The following is a 17,391-nucleotide window of genomic DNA, read 5'->3' as shown; positions in this document are numbered from 1 at the left end:
AGTGAGGGTGGTGAACAGCCAAGGGTAGAATCCTGATGAGTGAAGGACCTTAACCCTTCTGTCCATTGCCAGCTGATGCACAGACCTTCCTAAAGCAGCTTCCAGGCAGCCATACTTACACTGAATGTACCACGCCCTCCAGATGGCGTTGTTGAGCCGGATTTTGTCCCTGCACTGAAGCTTTAAGCCTTTAAAATTCTTCCACTTGGGCGAAACCAGCTTGCCGCTGCAAGAGAGAAGAGATTTTCCCGTAACTTCATTTGCAGAAGGCCGGCAGAGCTCCAGCACAACATGCTAGGCTGACATCTCCCATGGCTCTGTCAAAGTAGAGTAGGAAGGATGAGTGGCAGTATACAACTTCAACAGGAACCAATTTTTAGAAACTGTACGTGGCTCTTCTTCCGCTTTTACAGTGGATTAATTTATCCCTGCCGAGCTCAAGAAGAGCGCAATGTGCAGGTGCCATCCGCTTTCGGATTTCCCAGGTCTGTAACAGACCCGGGGACGCAAAACCGGCTGGGCAGCGTCTGCACTCCATGAAGCCTCCTTTCCATTGGGGAAGGCAGGCTCCAAGGAGCATACAAGCTGCATGTGGGGAGAATGGGCAACTCATAGGCCAGGGGCGCCCTAGGCAGCCACCTACTTGGTCTTCTCTGAGTTGCAGAGCCAGCAGGGTTCCCTTTGTTCAAGACTGGCTGTGACCGGAAGCGTCCCCCTCTGGAAACTCAGATTTACTGAGAGTTACTTTGCTGCCGAGAGGCAGAAATGAGAGAGGACAGAGGCACATCTCCTGCCTTTCCCAAAGCAAAGCAAAAAAGGCAGCAAATGCTTAAGCTGCTCTATAGGAGCCAACACATAAGAAGCTTATCGATGAGGGAATGCTGGCCAAGCCAGTCAGAACAATGGCTTCGCTTGACAATGGTGGGGTAGAATATTTATTTTTCAGCTACAATATTTTCCCCTGGGAAACGTAACATTTTTTTTTAAAAAAAAAACCCATGTTGCTTCTTTGGGTGGGATCGCCACATTTTTTGAGCCTGTGGAAGATTTGAAACTTTGAGAGGGTGAGCACCACTCCCAAATGGCTGCTATAAGAGGCGAGGCCAAACCCCAAATGGCTGTCGCGAGAGGCGGAGCCAAACAATAGGCTCTTTTGATGTTATCCCAAGGGAGGCAGCACTGATGCACTAACCTCCCATGAGGCAATCTTAGGCTACAGCTGCGGTGGCCAAATTATGGCTCAGGAGCCACATATGGCTCTCAAAGCTCTCCCCCCCCCCTCACCCCGTTGGCTGGCTTGGAAAATGCATTTAAAGTTAAAGCTGCTTTCTTTCCACCTCTCCCTCTTCCATCCATCTATCCATCCATCCATCTATCTATCCATCTATCTATCCATCCATCCATCCATCTATCCATCTATCTATCTTTCTATCCATCCATCCATCCATCCATCCATCCATCCATCTATCTTTCTATCCATCTATCCGCCTGCCTACCTTCTTCCTTTCCTCTGACGTCCATGTCTTGCGACTCTCAAACATCTGACATTTATTCTATGTGGCTCTTAAACTTAGCAAGTTTGACCACCCCTGAGCTACAGCTAAGAGATCTACTGTCACTTTCCAGAAAGGAGGGGGATGCTAAGGCCAGAAGGAACTGGGCTGTCTGGCAGTTGTCAGGAAAATGCCTGCCAAAGCGGCAAATGCTCTTGCACAAAGCAATCAGTCAGCTGTTTATTGACGTCACAGACCGGCAGCATAAAATGCGCGCTGACAGAAATATTCGCAGAAAACCACAGCATATGCAAAAAGCAGCACTTCTCAGATGGGCACGGTGGGGCTTGTTGCCAACGCAAGGAGCGTTTGAGAAGAAGAAAATGGAAAGAGAAACCACAAAGCACATCGTGGCAGTTCCCTGTCTAGAGCTTCCTCTTTGTTCTCTCCGAAGAGGCACAAAAACATGCTCAGAGAAGCACAGCAACATTTGGCACAAGAACGCCTGCAGAGGCTTAGAAAAAGGAGGATTTGGGGCCAGCACAAAGGATCCAAAAGGCCCCACCTGCCACCGGCAGCCTTGGTTTTTCCCGGGAGCCCCAGAGCCAGCATTATTATTGAAATAATCCCGTCACGGCTCACGGGGGTAATTGGCCCGTGACAGGCTTCGTCTAGACAGAGCAGAGACAGACAGCTGCCTTCCTCTCTCCTCCGACACTTACTGCCCTCAGTTACAGCCTGTTCTATCCATTTTGAAACCTTTGGGCAGAACATAAGGGCAAACCTTTGGGCCCTGAGGCCATAAGAGCCCTGTGGAATCTCTCCCAACTCCGCAGGGCCTGTAAAGCCGAACTTTTAAAACAAGCAAATGAGAAGGGAGCACTCCCTGGAGAAGACCCTGATGCTGGGAAAGACAGAAGGCAAAAGAAGAAGGGGACGGCAAAAGAGGAGATGGCTGGACAGCGTTACTGATGTAACAAACACGAATTTGAGCAGACTTTGGAGGATGGTGGAAGACAGGAGGGCCTGGCGAGACTTGGTCCATGGGGTCGCAAAGAGTGCGACTGAACAACAACAAAATAACAACTAGGGGAGAAGGCTGCCATTCTTGTGCTGCTGGGCAACTCCACCAGAAGGACCACCAACAGATAAATGGAAGGCTAAAATGATTTTAATCCTCCCTAGTACCATCTGAGCCGCCTAAGCTTTTAGTATGTTGCGAAGCACCAATTGTGTTTTAAATTGAAAATTACGATGTCTTATCGTTTTATACCTGGAACCGAGATGTTGGTTTTATTTTGATTGTTAGCCGCCCTGAGTCCGTTTGGAACGGGCGGGATATAAATGGAAAGTAAATAAAATAAAAATTAAATAAAACAGTTGCAGCCACTATGGGAGCCGGTCCTCAGTATGCTTTTTAAAAAAAAAAATGCATCCACTAGGAATAAAGCAGTACTGGCTGCAATTGGAGGTACCGTAGCTCCCCAGCACTCTCTGGGCTTCCTCTGATTGTACACTAAGAACATAAGAGAAGCCATGTTGGATCAGGCCAACAGCCCATCCAGTCCAACACTCTGTGTCACACAGTGGCAAAATTTTTTATATATACACTCACACTGTGGCTAATAGCCACTGATGGACCTGTGCTCCATATTTTTATCTAAACCCCTCTTGAAGGTGGCTGTACTTGTGGCCGCCACCACCTCCTGTGGCAGTGAATTCCACATGTTAATCACCCTTTGGGTGAAGAAGTACTTCCTTTTATCCGTTTTAACCTGTCTGCTCAGCAATTTCATCGAATGCCCACGAGTTCTTGTATTGTGAGAAAGGGAGAAAAGTACTTCTTTCTCTACTTTCTCCATCCCATGCATTATCTTGTAAACCTCTATTATGTCACCCCGTAGTCGACGTTTCTCCAAGCTAAAGAGTCCCAAGCGTTTCAACCTTTCTTCATAGGGAAAGTGCTCCAGCCCTTTAATCATTCTAGTTGCCCTTCTCTGGACTTTCTCCAATGCTATAATATCCTTTTTGAGTATATTCACTTGTACTGACTTCACTTGTACTGGAAAGCCCGCTTGTAAAGCTGCCGCCAAAGACGGTGTGTTGCCTAAGCTGGATGCATCACAAAATATGAAGACAGAGGCGGGGAGGGGGGGCACAGAACCCAGGTTTCAAATGCAGCACAGAACCCAGGTTTCAAATGTGACAACTCGAGGCACGTGCTGAAGCCTGAGATTTTCAGGGGGTGGGGTTAAGAGAAGGCATGTAGAATTTACAACTACGGGGGAAGGGGTCTCCTATAAAAATGCTGAATGGGAGGAGACAGAAAGGATGGGAATTACAGCGGTTTGGAAATCAAATTTTATTTCAGAGGTGGCCAACGGTAGCTCTCCAGAAGTTTTTTGCCTACAACTCCCATCAGCCCCAGCCATTGGCCATGCTGGCTGGGACTGATGGGAGTTGTAGGCAAAAAAATATCTGGCGAGCTACCGTTGGCCACCCCTGTTTTATTTCATTCGTACTCCTCCTTTCTCCCCAAAAGGGACCCCCAAAGCAGCTGACTGCATTCCCGAAAAGGGACACCTGAAACGTCAACTATGAGGTGACATGATAGAGGTTTACAAGATTATGCACAGGATAGAGAAGGTAGAGAAAGAAGGACTTTTCTCCCTTTCTCACAATACGAAAACTCATGGACATTCAATGAAATTGCTGAGCAGTTGGGTTAGAACTGATAAAAGAAAGGAGAGCCGGTTTGGTGTAGAAGAGCCGGTTTGGTGTAGTGGTTAAGTGTGCGGACTCTTATCTGGGAGAACCGGGTTTGATTCCCCACTCCTCCACTTGCACCTGCTAGCATGGCCTTGGGTCAGCCATAGCTCTGGCAGAGGTTGTCCTTGAAAGGGCAGCTGCTGTGAGAGCCCTCTCCAGCCCCACCCACCTCACAGGGTGACTGTTGTGGGGGAGGAAGGTAAAGGAGATTGTGAGCCGCTCTGAGACTCTTCGGAGTGGAGGGCGGGATATAAATCCAATATCTTCTTCTTCATCTTCTTTTTCTTCTTCTTCACTCAAAGGGTGATTAACACATGGAATTCACAGGAGGTGGTGGCAGCTATAAGCATAGACAGCTTCAAGAGGGGATTGGATCAACATCTGGAGCAGAGGTCCATCAGTGGCTATTAGCCACAGCGTGTTGTTGGAACTCTCTGTCTGGGGCAGTGAGGCTCTGTATTCTTGGTGTTTGTGGGAGGAGGCACAGTGCGGGGGCTTCTAGCCCCACTGGTGGACCTCCTGATGGCACTTGGGTTGGTTTGGGGTTTTTTTGCCACTGTGTGACACAGTGTTGGACTGGATGGGCCATTGGTCTGATCCAACATGGCTTCTCTTATGTTCTAATGCTCACCTCCATTTTATCTTTACAACAACCCTGTGAGGTCACCTGGCAAGCTTCCATGGCACGAGTGGAGATGCCAGCCTGGATCGCCCGGATATAAGCACAACGCTCCTAACCAACACATCACACTGGCCCTCGTGTAAGATCCCGGTTTCCTATTCTTGTGCTCACAGCAGGTTTGCTGCGCCACACCAGAGGAGGTCAGAGGCAGGACGAGAGGACCTTCAGGCTTGCACGCCCCCGTTGTAATGGGATCCACCTAGAGGGCCTTACCGGAGAAGCTCCAAAGTCCTCAAGCCCAGCATTGCCAGGAGGCAAGTTCAAAGAAGTGGGCCTTCATTTCTGGCTCCTTCAGCTGCATGCAGCCCAGCAGCTGTAGTCCAGGCTGAGACTGCAAGACTCCACCCAGCCCTTTGCCAACATTCAATTCCCATCAATCAACACCGGTTATTGCCATTTCTGCATCATGTGCTACTGCATTTCCCAAAGAGGTAAGGAAAGGATCTGTAACCCTAACAGACCTTCCCACTTGGCAGTTCCCCACGGTCTTGAGTGGCAGTCATAAGACTCTGAAACAAAGAGACTCAGTCCTAGGACTTCCTTTCCCTCCTTAAAATTCCACTGGGTTTTTTTTAACCTCCAGAGCGACGGCAACAACTCTCCAACAAACCAACATGTTTTCCTTTAAGCAAGAATGGTGGTGTAAATATCACGTTGGCTAGGTCTCCAAGGAGGAGATCTGAGTGTACGGCTGACTTTCATCGATTTACGCTTTGATTACGTTTTGTTCTATAAACTTCCCGAGTTTAGAAAAGCATAAAAACTTTTTTAAAATTAAAAAAAAAAACAACCAAAAGCATAAACACTTTCTAAATCAATCAGTCCCTTGAAATAATGCACCCCAAGAGGCATTTGTTGAGTTGACCCTGGCTTGGTTTGTTTAGGATCATGAATTTTTTATTACTTCTGTACACCCCGCCAAAAAATGAATGGGGGCTGGGGGGGGGGCAGCAAACCACAGGGCAGGCGGCTTCAGTTCTATTGCCTCAACCATCTTTCTCTTCCAGAAGTCACAGCTCACGACATGGAGGTCCATGCGTTGGGACGTATCGTAAATGGCAGGCTGCTTGCTTTTGCTTACTAAAATTATTTAAATCCCTCCACGAAGAAAGACTCAGGTGGGTGGCTGTGTTGGTCCGAAGCGGGGGTGGCCAAGCGGTAGCTCTTTCACACATACTGCGTGGCTCTCAAAGCCCCCGCCGCCCCATTGGCTGGTTTGGACAAGGCATTAGTCTCTTTAAATCACTTCTCTGAGCCAAGCCAGCCAGCGGCTTGGAGAATGCATTTAAAATTGCTTCCTTTCCACCTCTCCCTCCTCCCTCCATTTTCCTTCCTTCCTATGAACATATATGAAGCTGCCTTATATTGAATCAGACCCTTGGCCCATCAAAGTCAGTCTTGTCTACTCAGACTGGCAGTGGCTCTCCAGGGTCTCCAGCTGAGGTTTTTCATGCCTACTTGCCTGGACCCTTTTTAGTAGGAGATGCCGGGGATTGAACCTGGAAACCTCCGCTTACCAAGCAGATGCTCTACCCCTGAGCCATGATCCCTCCCATACATATGAACATATGAAGCTGCCTTCTACTGAATCAGACCCCCTTGGTCTATCAAAGTCAGTCTTGTCTACTCAGAGTGGCAGCGGCTCTCCAGGGTCTCAAGTTGAGGTTTTTCATGCCTATTTGCCTGGACCCTTTTTAGTTGGGAGATGCCGGAGACTGAATCTGGGACCTTCTGCTAACCAAGCAGATCCTCTACCACTGAGCAACCATCCATCCATCCGTTCCTCTCTTCAAATACCTGACATTCATGTCATTCAGCTATCAAACATCTGACATTTATTTTAAGTGGCTCATATGTTAAGCGAGTTGGCCACCCCGGGTCTGAAGTAACAGAACGAAGTCTGGGTCCAGGGTACCTTTAAGACCAACAGGTTTGATTCTGGCGCATGAAATCTACGGAAAAATACCTGCTGAAGTCCTTTCCTCTTCCCATTCTCCCTCACCTCAACCCTCAAATCTCCCTGAATTGGCAACCAATACTTGTAAATAATCTTGTCTGACTATAGATGAGAACTGTCTCCACAGGCCTAGGCACAGAAGCTCCGGTAAAATGGAAAAGTTGGCTCTTTTTCTTTTTTTTTCAAGTGACTGCCACACAATAAATTACTAACACAGGTACGCGTGACTAGACGGACTAGTACACATCTTTATGGGCGCATTAACTTTTGTTATGTACAAGACCTCATGGGTTTACAGTGTTGTTTAAAAACGGGAATCCTGCTCCTTAAAGTTGTAAAACAATCCGCTGTTCCCGCCAGACTAACCCTGGGAGGAGAGATTCAAGGAAGTTTATGGCCGATTGAATAATAATGAATCACCAAGCCAAGAGGCATGTACGACTTCAATCAACCTGCATGTAAGGTAAGTTTAAAAACCCCCCAAAACACAGTTAAATCACAACAGGCTATTATTACCGACCCCTCTCTTCAATCCTATGTACGTCCTTAAAACAATATTGATTTTAAAAAATGTAGAAGTCTTTTTGGCCATTTATGAATCCCCACAGGAGACAAAGAGACACTAGAAAGACATGCTTGTAAGTGAGAAGAGAATCTTGAGAAGAGAATCAAAATGGGTTTCACATTGAAGGCAGAAAGTCGTCTAAGTGCATCTTAGAACAAATCTACTGCTTTAGGCAGCAAAAACAGACACCGAGACAATCAATGCTTTTTATCAGGTTGGCCTCAGCGGACGAACAAGTATGGAAGCTTTCTGAGCTACACAGAGCATCTCTGCAAACTGAAACACACCCACGAGTGTTGCTTACGTCGAGTGCCACAGTCCTTGTGGATTTGGCTCCCGTATACTAGACGTTTTGTTTCCTTTGTGGTTAACAGCGTTCAGAGTATTTGCACACACACTGATTTATTTAGGCTGCCATGCACAGGTCACAGATGACAGCAGCAATATAACAGGAAAATGATCTTAGCAAGGCATTCTGGATGGAACAGCAGTGATGCACTGTTGCCTAAATATTATGAGTTTACACTGACTGAACAGCCTGATTTTCAGGTATAACAGAATGTTAATGTGACTGACGGCACTTCAGACTGCATATGAAGGACATCACGCCTTTTAAATTCTTCTTCTTCTGAAGAAGATACTGGATTTATATCCCGCCCTCCACTCCTAAGAGTCTCAGAGAGGCTCACAATCTCCTTTACCTTCCTCCCCCACAACAGACACCCTGTGAGGTAGATGAAGATACTGGATTTATATCCCGCCCTCCACTCCGAAGAGTCTCAGAGCGGCTCACAATCTCCTTTCCCTTCCTCCCCCACAACAGACACCCTGTGAGGTAGATGAAGATATTGGATTTATAACCCGCCCTCCACTCCGAAGAGTCTCAGAGCGGCTCACAATCTCCTTTCCCTTCCCCCCCCCCCACAACAGACACCCTGTGAGGTAGATGAAGATACTGGATTTATATCCCGCCCTCCACTCCGAAGAGTCTCAGAGCGGCTCACAATCTCCTTTCCCTTCCTCCCCCACAACAGACACCCTGTGAGGTAGATGAAGATACTGGATTTATATCCCGCCCTCCACTCCGAAGAGTCTCAGAGCGGCTCACAATCTCCTTTCCCTTCCTCCCCCACAACAGACACCCTGTGAGGTGGGTGGGGCTGGAGAGGGCTCTCTCTTTGACTTCCACGCATCGTTTCTCCTGGGAAGCGTTTATTATTCTCAACCTAATCTCTCTTTCTGGGGCACTGGACGTGTAAATTCTGCTCTCTCCAAGCCAAAACTAACAATATTTCCGCAAACAAAGGTTCATTCAGAGCATCAGATAAAAATGCCGGCTTATTGTGTGCCAGACAAAACGGCCAGGCTCGCAGGACAAAAACATTCCTGTATTGAGCCAATACGGATTGTTATTTCCCTCCTGTCTGGGAGCCCTTCAGCCAAGTCCAAATGCTCCCAACCGACTTGACTTGCGCTAACTTTGCAGCATGGCTAATCCCCAGACAGGGAACAGCAAGGGGCAACAGAGTACAGAACAGAAGGAAGAACACCAACTGGGCAATAAAAGTAATATTAAAAAAAAACACCCTTGATTCTTATATATCCAAATCTGCTATCATTCAGAGATACCACATAACACAGAAGAAAATTTCATACACTAGGGAGAGACCCGCTGCACAAAACAAAGGAATCGTGTTCAAGTTCATATACAAAGAAGTTCATAAAAAGCACTCAAGTTTCTTCATAACCTTTCAAAATTTCTGTGTGGACTCCAATCCCCTGAAGAAATCCAGCTCCAAAGGCATCCTTATTACATCAGGATGCCAAATCCTCATTCCATTCCCTTTAGGCATCAGGATTTTTGCTTGACGTCAAACTGAGAATATTTCAGAACACAATGGCTCTGGAAAAAGCATCTTCATGCAAAACATGGTCCTGAGACGACGGACACCTTTGGAGCCGGATTTCTTCAGGGGATTGGAGTCCACGCAGAGGGAGCTGGGGACAAGCCTGGGGTTACAGCCTTACAGGACTTCTTGCTTCCTTGTCCGGCTGCTCCTCTCCACTTGGGCCTTCCTTGTCTACCCATGTGCACTTAACCGCTACACTAAACTAAGAGAGCTAGTCTGGTGCAGTGGTTAAGTGCGCAGACTCATCTGGGGGAACCGGGTTTGATTCCCCACTCCTCCACTTGCACCTACTGGAATGGCCTTGGGTCAGCCATAGCTCTCTTATCTGGGAGAACCGGGTTTGATTCCCCACTCCTCCACTCGCAGCTACTGGAATGGCCTTGGGTCAGCCAGAGCTCTCTTATCTGGGGGAACCGGGTTTGATTCCCCACTCCTCCACTTGCACCTACTGGAATGGCCTTGGGTCAGCCATAGCTCTCTTATCTGGGGGGAACCGGGTTTGATTCCCCACTCCTCCACTTGACCTGCTGGAATGGCCTTGGGTCAGCCATAGCTCTCCCTGAAGGAGAGACTCAGAGCGGCTTACAATCTCCTATGTCTTCTCCCCCCACAACAGACGCCCTGTGAGGTGGGTGGGGCTGAGAGGGCTCTCACAGCAGCTGCCCTTTCAAGGACAACCTCTGCCAGAGCTATGGCTGACCCATGGCCATTCCAGCACGTGCAAATGGAGGAGTGGGGAATCAAACCTGGTTCTCCCAGATAAGAGTCCACGCACTTCACCACTACAACAAACTGGCTCCTGCTGAATTCAAGGCCTGGATACGTGTAATATATGTAAGCATTTCGGTTGTGCTTTAGACCATTCAAAGCAGTTTGCTGGCACATTAAACTGGGAAGCCTCACAACAACCTAGTGAGGTGGGTCAATAGTATCCTGACGCGAAACTTGGAAAGCTGAACGGACAGTGGTTTGCCTAAGATAATCTACTTCATTTTAACCTTCTGTTATGAGCCATCTTGAGCATACTTGCAAGAGCACAGTGGGAACGCTTTAAACAAATAAAAGTTCACAGTTGGAGTCACATCTGCACGGGGGAATTCTCAGTTCACAGTTCAGGCTCTTAGAAGAAGCCACTCAGTTTTTCTGCCTTCTCTCAGAGTGGGAAGAGGGGTGGAGAACCGAGGAGTGCCCAGGAATTTTCCCTTTTCCCAGAGCACAATTGCCGCAAACTATTTTTTGCTGTTCTTCCTGCCTGCTGCCTCTAAAAATAGTTGTAATCCAGACTCCCTTTCCTCCCTCCCTCCCTCCACCCGTTCCATTCTCCTAATCTTGCTTGAGCCACGGTGCAGAAGAGAAGGGTTTAAGTGAGGTGAAACAAATAATGGGATTGACGGTTTAAAACAGTATGTAGGAGAACCCGACACTTAGGCAAAAAATATTCTAATAATGATTATTAGTTATTAAATAACTGAGTCCAATGCAGTGGTCTTATAGCCCAGTTCCAAGCAAAGGTCCTAGGTATTTTTTTTAACTCCGTTTCAATTTTTTCTTCCACAGCGGTTAGGGCTCTTCATTCAATTTATATCCAGGACGTCAATTGTGTACACCAGAAAAAAGAGGCTTGATTCCTTTCATGCAAGAAACAAATAGGGGATAGAGAAGAATATCTCAAAGAGAAGTGTATACACTGCATAATAGCAGAATATCACCACTTAAGTTGTACACAACTGACGTTTTGTTCTACTGTCACTAGTGGCCTTGACACTGTTTGTTTTACAACATATTTTATTGAGGTCCTGTTTTAATCAGTGAAAAGATATCCCATCTTCCGCAAAAGCTCGCCAGCATTATTCTAGTCTAGTCTAATCCCAAACTTACTTAGTGTAAGAGCCACATAGAATAAACATCAGATGTTTGAGAGCCACAAAACAGGAAGTCAGGCAGGCAGGCAGCAAATAGATGGGAGGAGGGAGAGGTGCAAAGAAAACAACTTCAACTTTAAATGCGTTCTCCAAGCCACGAGCTGGCTTGGCTTAGAGAAGTGATTTAAAGAGGGAAAATGCCTTCTTCAAGTCAGCCAATGGAGTGGTGGGGGCTTCAAGAGCCACACAGTGAGTGTGAAAGAGCCACATGTGGCTTCTGAGCCAAAGTTTGGCCGCCCCCTGCTCTATGCGACTTTCCCTTTTTCTGTGACGAACGCGTAGTCTGGTTTCTGTTCAGTGCTTTGAAAGTTTGCAATTAAACAGGCGTGCTTTGTTGATAAGGTCTTGAGGCTTTAGAATGGTTGGAACTGAAGTTGGATCTCCCCACCCCGTCCCCTGTGCCACAGAGAGTTTGCATTGTGTCCACGCTCAGTGTGGGAGAGATGAGTAGGTCTTTCAAAGAGCTCTTTTCTGGAACACTAAATGAGATCCCTTATAGTCTCCAGTGTATTTATAGGCTTGCCGTGTTGCGTGGGGAATGTTACATTATCCTCTGCAACAGAAGAACCAGCGTCGGGTTTCTTTGCCTGTTGCTCAAAGTAAACAGCTCACTGTTCTGTGATGTCAGGAGATTTGTCCGGAGTTCCTTTCATCCAGAGCTGATCTTCAGAGCAAGGTGACTTTGAGGAACTCCGTCTCAACCTCCTTAATCAGCACATGTGGATTATTAGGAACTCTGTGGTATCCCAGCTTTGGTGCTTATAGAATCATAGAGTTGGAAGGGCCCTCCAGGGTCATCTAGTCCAACCCCCCTGCACAATGCAGGAAACTCACAAAGACCTCCCCCTAAATTCGCAGGATCTTCATTGCGCTCAGATGACCATCTAGCCTCTGTTTAAAAACCTCCAAGGAAGGAGAGCCCACCACCTCCTGAGTTGGAAGGGACCTCCTGGGTCATCTAGTCCAACCCCCCCTGCACAATGCAGGAAACTCACAAAGACCTCCCCCTAAATTCACAGGATCTTCATTGCTCTCAAGATGACCATCTAGCCTCTGTTTAAAAACCTCCAAAGAAGGAGAGCCCACCACCTCCTGAGTTAGAAGGGACCTCCTGGGTCATCTAGTCCAACCCCCCTGCACAATGCAGGAAACTCACAAAGACCTCCCCCTAAATTCACAGGATCTTCATTGCTCTCAGATGACCATCTAGCCTCTGTTTAAAAACCTCCAAGGAAGGAGAGCCCACCACCTCACAAGGAGAAAGCCTGTTTCACTGAGGAACCGCTCTAACGGGCCTGAACATCCTGCCTCCTCCTCCTCCATGCTTGGGCAGGCAGGGGAAAGAGGCAGGAGCCCTGGTTCAAAAGCCAGCCCTGATTTAAGGGTAGCCACGATCCTGAGGTGAGCAGGGGATGGGGGAAAGAAGCAATGTAGCCTCCTTGCAGACTCATAACCACCCTTCCATCGCAACCAGCGACAGCAGCTGAGCAGCTGAGAAAATAGCCCCACATGTACCCTGGGAACTATACCCTGGAAACGGGCTCCCCAATTACCCTGGAAGCAGAACTTATGCCTGTGACAAAGAGGGTAGGTATACCTACCAGAGAGACTGAGCTGGTGGAAGTGCCCCTTAGATTAGGGGTGGCCAACGGTAGCTCTCCAGATGTTTTTTGCCTACAACTCCCATCAGCCCCAGCCAGCAATGGCCAATGGCTGGGGCTGATGGGAGCTGTAGGCAAAAAACATCTGGAGAGCTACCGTTGGCCACCCCTGCCTTAGATTATATGCTGGATGACAAACTCACACTTTCAGTTGGGGCAGTCCAAAGAATACACACAAAGACTTATTTGTGGCTCACTGGGAGAGCATCTGCTTGGCACGCAGAAGGTCCCAGGTTCAATCCCTGGCATCTCCAGTTAAAAGGACCAGGCAGAGGTGATAGTGACATACGCCCTGCTAGATCAGACCAATGGTCCATCTAGTCTGGTGTGCTGTGTCACATAGTGGCCCAATGGGACAGCCAACAACAGGGCATAGAGGCCGAGAGACCTTCCCTCATGTTGCCTCCTGGTAGAAGACCTCTACCTGAGACCCCTCAGGAGATGCTGCCAGTCTGAGTAGGCAGAACTGACCGTGATGAACCGAGGCTCTCGTTCAGTATAACACGGTTTCATGAGTTCGTGAGAGTCCTGCTCTCGCCTCTCTACAGCTGTGCCAAGTAGAAAGGCAAAGAAACCAAAGTCTCCAACTTGTAAGTGATTTCCTCAGCCAGCGGGACACACGAGAGCGACGAGAAGTCAAGTGCAGCACTCGACAATCTCAATAACTGGACGCTCAGCACATCGGGGCAGGCGGCCTTATCTGAGGGCACTTCATTATCCTGTAGCTGTAGTAAGTGTTGGGGAAAGGAGCACAGTCGGTGCTGTCATGCCAGCCCTTCTCAACGCCAACGGTTTGCTCAGAGGCAGCCAGCAGAGCAGCCGTGGGTTCAGGGGGCACACATCCACATCTCTAACAAGTCTGACGAAAAGAGCTAAACTTCATTAGAGTTTGTAGAATCTTTCGGGATCAAGTGCCGTGTTCTACTGGAGAAAGTTTTCCTTCCAGACGTTTCGTTCTCAGCTGCGGAGAACATCCTCAGTGGCGTTGCAGCCGGAGCAGGCGCTCAGACCTTCTCAATGCACAGCAGCCAAGAAGGTCTGAGCGCCTACTCCGGCTGCAACGCCACTGAGGATGTTCTCCGCAGCTGACAACGAAACGTCTGGAAGGAAAACTTTCTCCAGTAGAACACGGCACTTGATCCCGAAAGATTCTACAAACCCTAATGATGTTACCAGCCGTGAAAACCTGAAATCTTTGATAAGAGCTAAACTGTTTGCTTGCCAAATGAAGGGCGTGCACATGGATTACAAATCGGTTTTCCCCTCACTGGACATGTACATCTGCACAGACAATCTAGCCAGGAGCTGCCATCTAGCGCAAAAGGGGAAAGCTCCCAGTCCTTTCAAAAACGTTAGAGGGCAGGTGGGCAACATAAGAGAAGCCACGTTGGATTAGGCCAGTGGTCCATCCAGTCCGATCCAGATACTTTCAAACAGATCTCCACAGGGGCAAGGCCCTCTCCCAAGCGCCAAGAAGGTTCGTCTGCACAGCAGTGTTCCCTCTAAGCCAGGGGTGTCAAACATGCAGTTCAGGGGCCGAATTAGGCCCCCGAGCAACTGGTTGTCATCTGCTTCCTTCTCCCTATATCTTGCTTCTTTCTGCATAACAGCTTGCTTTGCAAGGCTTGCTCAATCACACAGGAGCTACAGAACAAAACCTCTATTTTTTTCCATTGGCTGAGACTCCTTGCTTGGGAAGGAATAGCTTGCTTTGCCAGGCTCTCTCAATCACACAGCAGAGCTACTGAGCCAAGCCTCTCTTCCTTCTATTGGCCGAGGCTCCTCCCCACCCCCCCTCCAGTCCCTGGAGGGAAGGAGAAGGAAGGAAAGAGCCAGGACTTCCTTTGCCCAGTTCCCTGGATCCCAAGGGAGAAATACAAAAAAAGCACCTTTAAGACCAATGAATGCTAATGTTTTAAGCATGTTTTAAGTTTTTAAAAATATATATTTGTGTTTGCCTGTGTTCTTTATAAACTTTGTATCTCTGCTACCTAATCAAATAGGTACACACATGGCCCAGCCCAACATGGCTTGGCCCAAACAGACATGGCCTGGCCTAACAAGGTCTCTTTTATGTCAGATGCGGCCCTCATAACAAATGAGTTCGACACCCCAGCTCTAAGCTGAGTTCATGTGAGCTAGCTCAGTTTTTTTAGCCCCCCGGCTCACACATTTTTGTCTTAGCTCAGGAAAAATGGCCCCAAAGCAAGCTAATTTATGCAGTGGCTCACAACTTTAATGCCAGTAGGGGAGGGATGGTGGCTCAGTGGTAGAGCATCTGCTTGGTAAGCAGAAGGTCCCAGGTTCAATCCCCGGCATCTCCAACTAAAAAGGGTCCAGGCAAATAGGCATGAAAAACCTCAGCTTGAGACCCTGGAGAGCCGCTGCCAGTCTGAGTGGACAATACTGACTTTGAAGGACCGAGGGTCTGATTCAGTAGAAAGCAGCTTCATATGTTCAGTAGCTCACCAAGTAGAATTTTTGCTCGCAAGACCCCACAGCTTAGAGGGAGTATTGCTGCACAGCTGTCCTTCCCCTACATCAGGACGAGCAGAAATTTGGGCTGGTTACCAGGCATTCAGCAAGGCCCCTGCATTTGCTGCTGTCTGGAAACAAATTCCTGGAAGTGAAAGGACTTCCTAGAACTCACGAAAGGCCTGCATGAAGTTTCGGCAGTTTACAATGCTGCCGGGATCAGTTTACCACAGGAACAAGAGGACATGCGTCTAAAGGACACTTCTCAAAGCCAATCCGGGCAGCTGCTGTTGCGGCAATCACTCTCTGAACCATAATTAACAAAAGCCTAGAGGGGTGGGGCGATAAAATGAATACTTGGGAAAATATTCCATATGCAAAGAAGACCAATTCAAGGGATCCATTAGAATTCCTTTTAAAGTCACACAACTTCACGTATGCAAAGCACAGCCAACGGCTCGCCCTCGAGTCCCTTCTGGAAGCTGTGGGCCTCTGCGTGCCAGGAACGCAGCCGCTCCTCCCTTCTCCATTTTAAAAGATTTCCCAAACACTGGAGGTTATGAAACGCAAAAGTCATAAACTGGGCTCTGTTTACAGCCTGAAAACGGACGGGCCCCTGCGTGATATTCAGGGAGCATAGAAACAAACACGTCCTTCGTAGATGAAACCAGGGTTTGGGTTCATTCGTTTGTTTTAAATTGCAATTTTTGTACTAGACAAACGGTCCGTTTTTAAATAGCCACGTAAGCCCAGCTAGAAGGGGCCTGCTCAGCTCAGCAATCCCAAACACATTTACTAGGGGGCAGGTCCTAGAGAACTCGGTGGAACTTCCTGCTGTATAAACGCGCACAGGAACAGCCAGGGGCTTTTTCTGTAGGAGGAACTTCTTTGCATATTAGGCCGCACACCCCTGATGTAGCCAATCCTCCCAAGAGGATTGTTCCGCCAGGTTTTTGGGTGAGGCAGCGGGCATCTATTCACTAGATCGGTTGGCCTCCCCTACTGTACTATCCTACTGCGCTGTTTGGCTGCATCGTGCCGTTATACCATCTTCGCCCTGCTGAACTGTTCTGTCGGACTGAACATCGTAATCGGTTTTTACTGTTATGCTGTTTTATTGTTATGTTGATTTTATTATTCATATTGTGCTCCGCTCTGAGCCCCTATGGGGAATGGGCGGAATATAAACAAACAGGTAATAATAATAATAATAGCTGACAGCAGGAGTGGCCAACGGTAGCTCTCCAGATGTTTTTTGCCTACAACTCTCATCAGCCCCAGCCATTGGCCATGCTGGCTGGGGCTGAAGGGAGGTGTAGGCAAAAAAACATCTGGAGAGCTACCATTGGCCACCCCTGGCTTACAGGGCCTACTGTAAGCTCTTGGGAGGACTGGCTACATCAGGGATGTGTGGCCTAATAGGCAAATGAGTTCCTGTACACAAAACAAAAGCCCTGGGAACAGCCACTCCGGTCCACCAGCTGTCGCCATGCATTGGGGCTGGGTTGCTCCGTTACAGAATCCATTAAAGGACCAGAGCCCAAATGGATCACTCCATGCAGCTGGCAGCCTTAAGCAGGATCTGTTGTACTCGAAGCCTCTCCTGCCCAGCCCAGCGATGAAGATCTCAGAGGAATGAGTCCCCCCAGGTAATGTCCTTGGGCCCACCGGTATACGGCACTCGGGAAAGAGCCTCAGCCCCGTGGCAAAGCACATGCTTCGTAAACAGAAGGTTCCAAGTTGCACCCCTGACATATCTAGTGAAGTATAACAGAAGGTGGTGGGAAAGGCTCCTCTCTGCTGGAGGCCCTGATCAGAGCAGACAGAGGAGCTGAAAGGCCCGTGCTCAACAGAAATGGATCTTTCTGGAGTTTACAGTCCTTGTTAGTCATTTGCTAAGCTTTATCTTACCCCACAGAAGTGGGTATGTCTTCACTTCTCTTTATCCTAGTGTATC

General features: G+C 48.2%; 1 protein-coding gene across 1 annotated transcript in view; it reads right to left on the bottom strand.

The window, feature by feature from the left end:
- MLXIP (MLX interacting protein) overlaps nucleotides 1–17,391 on the bottom strand; it is a 76,682-nt gene that overhangs the window by 45,387 nt on the left and 13,904 nt on the right. The window contains exon 2 of the mRNA XM_060249167.1: nucleotides 120–226. Within this exon, the coding sequence (XP_060105150.1) occupies nucleotides 120–226 (107 nt within the window). The remainder of the gene's footprint in view (nucleotides 1–119; nucleotides 227–17,391) is intronic.

This window comes from Heteronotia binoei, chromosome 11 (assembly GCF_032191835.1).
Source record: "Heteronotia binoei isolate CCM8104 ecotype False Entrance Well chromosome 11, APGP_CSIRO_Hbin_v1, whole genome shotgun sequence".
NCBI classification, from domain to species: Eukaryota; Metazoa; Chordata; class Lepidosauria; order Squamata; family Gekkonidae; genus Heteronotia; species Heteronotia binoei.
The sequence above is the reverse complement of the archived record's forward strand: the minus strand, read 5'-3'. Positions and strand labels throughout refer to the sequence as shown.